The 8,328-nt window shown below is 32.7% G+C and overlaps 1 protein-coding gene across 1 annotated transcript; it reads right to left on the reverse strand.

Moving 5' to 3' along the window:
• Positions 1–2,375: 2,375 nt before the first annotated feature.
• On the reverse strand, positions 2,376–6,592 carry LOC134718051 (uncharacterized). Its single transcript, XM_063580549.1, has 3 exons — positions 5,842–6,592; positions 5,105–5,326; positions 2,376–3,959 (listed from the first exon to the last, which is right to left on the reverse strand). The coding sequence occupies exons 1-3, from the start codon at positions 6,505–6,507 to the stop codon at positions 2,376–2,378; spliced, it is 2,472 nt and encodes an 823-aa protein (XP_063436619.1). The 5' UTR covers positions 6,508–6,592.
• Positions 6,593–8,328: the final 1,736 nt, after the last annotated feature.

The raw sequence follows: 8,328 nt of genomic DNA on the forward strand, positions 1-8,328 counted from the left end.
AAAAAATGTATCAAAAGTTGACATTTTTAAAATTGTGAAAAAAAAGTATGAAAAGGTAGGACAAAGCTCTATATTGGTCCGTCTTGATTTTTTTCAACACAAACCATTTTTTATCATTTTATCCTTCTTACATACTTATTATTTCAGAAATTATAAGTTTTTTCGTGGGCATCTGTCAAAACTATGCCACTGTGATATCAAAAAGTTCGGGAAAAATTAAAAAAAATAGTAAAATTTTCAAAAATGAAATTTTAATTTTGTTTTTCAAAAATTAATTAGATCCATGGTATAAAATTGATTTGAATCAAAATTATGTTGCAATAAAATATTTTCAAGGTATATTTCATAAAATCTGGGTGGTCTGTATAAATGCTCATGTAACTGTGTCATAAGGAATTCAAAATTGTTGATTTTGCCCCTTTTAAGGAAATTTTTTCATCAAATGGGTGAACTTAAAAGTTCTTTTAATCCAAACGTGTTTGTGTGTTTTATAGGAGTTTGAATCGATTGCACAAATGAGCACCCCTGTATACAGTTGGGGTATGATATTATACACTTACCTACAAATGTATTTTTTATTGATTCACAACAGCTGGTTCCATTTTTGTTTTGTAAATGTTTTTCATTCAGTGTGTTTGCACTACAATTGATTTACTATACGGTTTTGATAATTTAAATGAGGAATCAAGTTCTTTAAATTTGAATCAACCTGTAATTCAGTGGTTGTGGTTTGTTTGTGTTACATATTTGTTTTTTTTCATGAATAAGGCCTTTAGTTTTCTCGTTTGAATTGTATTACAACAAATGGAAGTTTTTAACGACCTTGACTGGCTATACAGCCCTTGCACGGTCGGCCCTGGCTTGCGCCTTTTTGGGCATTAAATAATTTATATTTTTACCTTGTGGTAATTTAAATAATTATTGTATTACATTGTCTTATCGGAGCCTTTTATAGCTAACTTTGCGGTATGGGCTTTGCTCATTGTTGAAGGCCATACGGTTACCTATAGTTAATGTTTGTGTCATTTTTGATCTTTTGTGGATAGTTGTCTCATTAGCAATAATACCACATCTTCTTTTTTAAAGAGTGAATGCTAGAAGAACAAAACAATAAAATAAGCAAAATAGAAATTGAACTTATTCCAGTAACTGCATGGTAAATGTTAGGTGAAATTTTTCCTTTTACAGATTAGAATATAATATGATATGATATGTCTGTATGCATTGGATTAATTTGATCTGGTGTTCTAATCAACAAATTGTTAAAAGATTTACAAGTCTTGAAGTGACTGCAATAATGACAAGATAGCGACCAGTGATGCACTTTCAGATTCTGTCTAATGAAGGAATATCTTGGCAGCTGTATCCATCCTTTTATATCTTCGAAAGTTTGCGAAGTGTACAGCTATCAATAATAGACAAAGTCATAATCAGTTAATAAATATATTTGAACATGAGAAATGAATATAAAATTCAATTACACAAGTTACAAACAAACTACACATTTAAAGAAGACTAAACTGAATTTATCCCTGCAGGCTACTAAAATACTGAGCACTGAACCCAAATCTATACTACCAAAACAGATCAGCCAGAAAAGAACACACCTGGTATTAACCAATAAATGAAAAAAAAGATGATATCTATATCCTAGTTATGAAACAAAAATAACCTTTAAAACAATATAATTCCTTATTTTTGCTTATATTAAAAAAATATGAATAATGAAACCTTGTAAACACTCATTTGTTAGTCCTTTTTATATACACACTATGATGTGATAGATGTGATTGATAATTATGATTTTATAAAACACATTTGACATTTATTTAAGATAAATTAATATATAAACTTCGTTTTAATATTGTCAGTTTCAATCTTTTAAATCAAAATAGATATCATGCTTTAAAATTGTTTATAAAGTGCATTTTAATCTGTCTTGCAAATCTAATGATTGTAAGTTCAAAAACTTTTTTTCCAATTCTTAAAAATATCTAAATGGATAGAAATTTGATAAAACTATCAGTAAGTTCTGAAAATTTGAGAGAACAGTTTAATTGAATAAAGAAGGGAGGTAAACTCTAAAAAATATGTGACTGTTGGTTCTTGTAGGCTTTTTATTTGTAAGTATATTACAATGCAAAACATTGCACATATAAGGAATTGTCTGACTTTGAATTATTTGTAGAAATAATAATCTTAATATTTTTATTTACGAATCAAATGATGCAAACAATTTATATTGATTTTAAATTAAACATTAACCTCTGAACATGAAAATGTTCTAATCAATCAAAATACTCATTAATATAAAAATTTACATCATATGTAGTGTATCTTTGTCAGAAAGATTTAAACCTTCATAAAACTTGTCATTAAGCTGCTACTAAATTCAGTTCTATAAATTCTGCTTCAGCTGTTTCTGCTTGTTCATCATCTGCTGTATACAAAGGATTGTATAATTTGCGTTTATTTAATACAAGACGACTAAAGTAACTAGCTATCTGTGTTGTCGATAGGAACTCTTCTTGGGAAAAACGTTTTCGTCCACTTGTTGTTCTTACCATTCTCATATCCTGGGATACTTCATCCGGATCAAACTTCTGTCCAGTTTTTTCACCTCTGTCAAACTTTTCTTGAAGATACTTCTTTTGGTCCTGGGTAAACCTTTTGACTGTTCTCCTTATCTTTAATGCCCATCCCTGTGTAAGATCACTGTTAGAATTACCAGAAGAAAAGTTATTTGAATTAACAGTTACAGTATTGACCTTTTCCATATGCCTGGAATATTCAATCTTTGATTTGTCAGAAAGTTTCTTATTTTCCTTTTTTACACTATGCTTTCCAATATCCAGATGACGCAACAGATTACCATATTTGCTAAATGTTTTTGTACATTCATGACAAGAAAACAATTTAGACATTTCTTCTTCTGTGACAGAATCAACATCATCATTTGGTTTGTCACCTGTAGTTACAGTGCTGTCATTGACTAAAGATTCAACTTCAATTTCATTTTCTTGTGTTTCAGGTTCCTGAAGAGGGACTTCAGCTTCTATGATTCCTGCTTGTCTAACTTCTGTTTCTGTCTGTCCGACTTCTGTTTCTGTCTGTCTGACATCTGTTTCTGTCTGTTGATTTAGATAAGTTTCAATAATGGTTAGTTCTGGTAGATCCCTAGTAGTTGCCATATCAACAGCAGGAATATGACAGCCTTGTCCTATTCCATACTGCCTCCAAACTTGCACTCCACCATTTTTGAACGAAAAGTTATTTACAGTTGTGATCTTTGGCAGTTTAAAAACAGTAGGTTCTTTCTTCTTGCTGTCAGATTTAGGAGGTTGAAGTGCAACAACCACAGACACTTTCTTTATGTTTGATTTCATTAATGCATTTTTAAAATCCATTGCTGTACATACATCATTGCCCTCATTGACGTATCGTCTGATGTATGATTTGACATGGGCAGCTTTTCTGTCACAGATGGACTTTCCACCTTGAGGGTCTGCAAAATCCATTCTTTTACATTGAACAATGGATGAAAGAAATGGCATGGCACATACAGATGCTGCTCCATGAAAACATCCAGCATTATCAGATCGAATGTAGGCATTTGTCAGGCAAGGATTAATTTGATGAAAAATCTCTAAACTGTTCCCAAGAACAGCATTTGATGTCTCAGCATCTTGGGGTGCACTGTCAAAGATGTGAATAACAGTATGCATTGTCAAGGCCTGCCTGTATTTGAAAGTTGCAACACTAACATGCCAATTGAGTCCCCGTTTACCGAACCAATTAGATTGAGATTCTCTGTATTGCATTGGAATAAACTTCATGGCCCAATCACGTTCAACTAACATTTCGTCTTCTTTCAGATTTTCTAGGACAGATTTACGAGCAATATCCTGATTTACAGAGCGAAGAATATGTTTTTTCCATTCATGAACAGCTCTGACACTCTGAAAAACAGTAACAACAATGTATTAGCATAAAAAAGAAGTGCATTGTTTACTGACAAATAGTGCGGTCATAAATTTTTCTGTAGCAGTCAATAAAACAACAATTCCCTAATTTTACAACATCAATTGTACAATTTAAATTATTCAAACCTTTTGTTTGTCATCTTTTGTGTGCTCAGACAGACACTGACAGGAAGAACAGGATCCATATGATAATTCAGGAAAAACAGGTTTTATATGACAAGTCAGGAGCAACCGGATTTATAAGGACAAGTCAGGAGGGACAGGATTTACATGACAAGTCAGGAGGGACAGGATTTATATGACAAGTCAGGAGGGACTGAATTTACATGACAAATCAGGAAGGACAGAATTTACATGACAAATCAGGAGGGACAGGATTTACATGACAAATCAGGAAGGACAGGATTTATATGACAAGTCAGGAAGGACAGGATTTATATGACAAGTCAGGAGGGACAGGATTTACATGACAATTCAGGAAGGACAGAATTTACATGACAAGTCAGGAAGGACAAGTTTTACATGACAAGTCAGGAGAGACAGAATTTACATGACAAGTCAGGAAGGACAAGTTTTACATGACAAGTCAGGAGAGACAGAATTTACATGACAAATCAGGGAGGACAGAATTTACATGACAAGTCAGGAGGAACAGGACTTGCATGACAAATCAGGAAGGACAGGATTTATATGATAAGTCAGGAGGGACAGAATTTAGATGAAATGTCAGGAGTGACAAGATTTATATGACATGTCAGGAGGGACAGGATTTACATGACAAGTCAGGAAGGACAGGATTTATATTACAAGTTAGGAGGAACAGGATCTATATGATAAGTTAGGGGTCTGTTGTTCAGTATTTATTGTTTGTTTTTGAAGGTGTTTTTTGTTTCTCATTTTCATATAAATTAAACCATTTGTGTTCATTTCTGTATTATTTTAGACTTGTCAACTCTTGCTGTTCTGTTTGAGCCAAGGCTTCATGTTAAAATCCATTATGTAATCTATATCTGCTTACTATAAATACATTGTGACTAGGATGACGAGATGTTTCATAGGCATTCAAACCACATCTTCTCATTTATAAATAAAATTCTTTTATACATAAAGCGATCATTTACCTCTGAAATAGTATACATTGTATCATCTCTTTGATCATCATTGTCATAAGTTATGGTCTTTGAGACACCCATTAAGCATTCAAGAACAGTGTCCAGTTCTTCACATTGGTTACAAGAATTTTGATGTAAATGGCTGCAACTGGAAGTGTAGTCTTTGGTCCCATCAGATAGTGCAAATGTGCAGCAATGATCAGCTACCTCTGATTCCTTTACAACATGAGTCTGAAATTCAAAGAGTATTTCCTATAAATAGGCACACTGAAAACTTTCAACAAACAGGAATATGTGTCATATGATTATTATTTAACATACAAACAGTAGACCTCAGTGTATCATATATAAAATAAACAACGACAGACTTAGTTACATCAACATTGAGATATACTGTCACTTATATCATGTATATAAAGCTTGGTTCCAAGTTTCCAAAAAATAATTTATAATAGAAGTTTATTAGAAAAATTTGACGAAAATTGTTAATGAAATTTCGAATGCATGCTGTTGTTTGGGTAAAAAAAAAAGCAAGTCTTATAATTCTAAACTATACAAGTGTTTGGTTTTTACATCCTTCTAAGCTTTAATGAATTCTTATTAGTACTGGTAGCCAGTGGTAGGTACAAAGATAACTGTTGCATTGTCAATACGATCTGTTTAGGACATTTTTACAGACAATATAGGCACCCAAACTAGTGATATGGCCCTAATTATAGTTTTTAGAATGATTGACAATAACTTACCTTGTACTCCAATTTAAGATACTGCTTAGACGATGTTAGCAGCTTGCACATTTTATCCTGCCATTCCTTCCCTTTATCCAATCTTCCAAACAAGTCAGCTATTTTCTGCAGACTCTCTATTGCTTTGGCGCCATCTGCAGCATAGTTGTCTAATCCTTTCATACATTTTCTTACGTTAGGTCCTATGGCATGAAGAATTCTCATGTAAGAACTTAAACTTCCTTTTTCCTCAAAATTAATTTCTTCACAGTAGCTAAAATACTGCTGAACCACACGGGTTCTTACGCTGTTAAGGATGATTTTAGGCACACTGATGATTTCTCCATTAGAAAGCTTAAGATTAGATTCGCCAAAGGGTATGTCTGTAATAATAGCTGGACTCATAATAAAGTCTAAGAAATGATTTATCTGTTCAGTTGTGATGCCTTCATGTGTTATTTCAGTTGCTGGAACTTTTTGACCAGATCCTACAGATAAGGCATGTTTCCTTGCTGCACCATATTTGTAACGTGATAAATCTGGTATCAAAGCATGCAATTCGCTGTAAGACACCTGGTGAGCTACTATGGATAGGATTTGACGCTGTGAACCCCAGTCTTCACATCCAATATAGGCAGCAGAAATTATATTCAACAACCTTTCTTCTTTCTGTTTATTACATTTCATTATTGCCTGCAATACATCAGTTTCTTGTCCTGGCACCAACACATTTAAAACTTCATTCAAAATCTTAGTGGTTTTAATGATGTAATCTGATTTTGTCCTTTCAGAACAGCCTCTCCATTCAGCTGTTAATGTCTTCTTAACAGGACTAGCACCACAAGTTAGCAGAAATTAATCCAATGCCTTTCTCTTTCTGGAATTAACATCTTCTTGACTTGCTGATGGTGCCCATACACAGAGTGTATTCTGTGTTCTGGAAAAGAATAAAACAAAAAATGTTTCAGTTTTACATTTAGCTGAATATCAAAAATATATTAATTTTAAATAAAGCATTAAAATGATAAAGACAAACTTTTAACACTATAATTAATTTTAGTCATGTCAGCAAGGGTCATCAGACACATTTTTAAACAAGATACTCCAATGATGATTGTGGCCAAGTTTGGTTAATTTTGGCAGAGTAGTTTCAGAGAAAATTTTTATAATAGTGTCTTGCCATGGATTTGTTTTCAGACTTTTTTGTTTGCTTTTTGCCTTGAATGTTTGTCCCTAACATTTCATTAACTATGTTTTGCATTCAGGTATTGCAATCAAATTTTTTGGTTCATAGTGTGTAAATTTACATTTTTTGATTGAGTTAAACCTTCCGATTGATATCTTATCGTGTGTTTTTCTATGTTGTGATGTTAAACTATTATTTCAGGAAAAGGGAGAAGGTTTGGTACCATGAAAATGTTTAATCTTCCTGCAAATGTTTGCACCTGTCCTAAGTCAGAAATCTATTATACAGTAGTTGTCGTTTGTTTTTATTATACTTCACGTTAAAATGCCATATTTTGATTGGCTAATACGAGGGTGTCATTTTACTCTATCACATAGCTGAGAGGGTGACAATTTATTTGAATGTTACCCTCTCGTCTAAACCAATCAAAAATCGACAATTTAAAGGACAATGGATTGAATTTACATCCAGTGGATGAATACAATGCTTAAGTTTTACGTTTTGGATTAAATTTTATTATTTTTACTGTCAAAAAAAAACAAAAAAAACATCTTGTTGTTTATTTCTAATACTCGTAACGTTGTTATGTACGTGACGTCATAGAAAATCCTTTTGATATAAAATTAATCTGTAAAAGACAAAAATGGTAGGACGTTCAGTATAATAAATTAAATAACACATAGCTGAGAGGGTGATAGAGCAGATTGGTACCCCTTGAAAAAGCTATGTGTTATTTATATAATGTAATTTATATGTGTTTCTTGTTATTTGTTTTTTTATATAGACCATTGGTTTTCCTATTTGAATGGTTTTACACTAGTAATTTTGAAGGCCTTTATATTTCTTGTTCTTCGGTGTCAGCCAATGCTCTGTGTTGAAGGCCGTACATTAACCTATTATGGTTTGCTCTGATTCCTTTCACGAATTTGGCTATATCTTTTGGATCTTTTTTTATTACAGCTCTTCATCTTTTATATAAGCTTTGGATTTTCAAATATTTTGACCACGAGCATCACTGAAGAGACATGTATTGTCGAAATGCGCATCTAGTGCAAGAAAATTGGTACCGTTAATTTAATTACTACCACTGGGTCGATGCCTCTGCTGGTGGACTATTAGTCCCCGAGGGTATCACCAGCCCAGTAGCCAGTACTTCGGTACTGGCATGAAAATACGGATTTTTTGTGTTATTAAAATTTGCTGTTACAAAATATTATAATTTATTTTAAATTAAGGAATGTGTCTCCCTCATGCACAGCTCTGATTCCTTTCACGAATTTGGCTATACCTTTTGGATCTTTTTTTATTACAGCTCTTCATCT

This window comes from Mytilus trossulus, chromosome 5, assembly GCF_036588685.1.
Source record: "Mytilus trossulus isolate FHL-02 chromosome 5, PNRI_Mtr1.1.1.hap1, whole genome shotgun sequence".
Classification (NCBI taxonomy): domain Eukaryota; kingdom Metazoa; phylum Mollusca; class Bivalvia; order Mytilida; family Mytilidae; genus Mytilus; species Mytilus trossulus.

What these genes read in the sequence shown, in the direction of transcription:
- LOC134718051 (XM_063580549.1), bottom strand. Translation starts at nt 6,507, where the DNA reads ATGAAATGTAATAAACAGAAAGAAGAAAGGTTGTTGAATATAATTTCT. An exon ending in ATCTTAAATTGGAGTACAAG is followed by an intron (nt 5,327 to 5,841) that starts GTAAGTTATTGT and finishes TTTGAATTTCAG; the next exon opens with ACTCATGTTGTAAAGGAATC. An exon ending in CAATGTATACTATTTCAGAG is followed by an intron (nt 3,960 to 5,104) that starts GTAAATGATCGC and finishes ACTGTTTTTCAG; the next exon opens with AGTGTCAGAGCTGTTCATGA.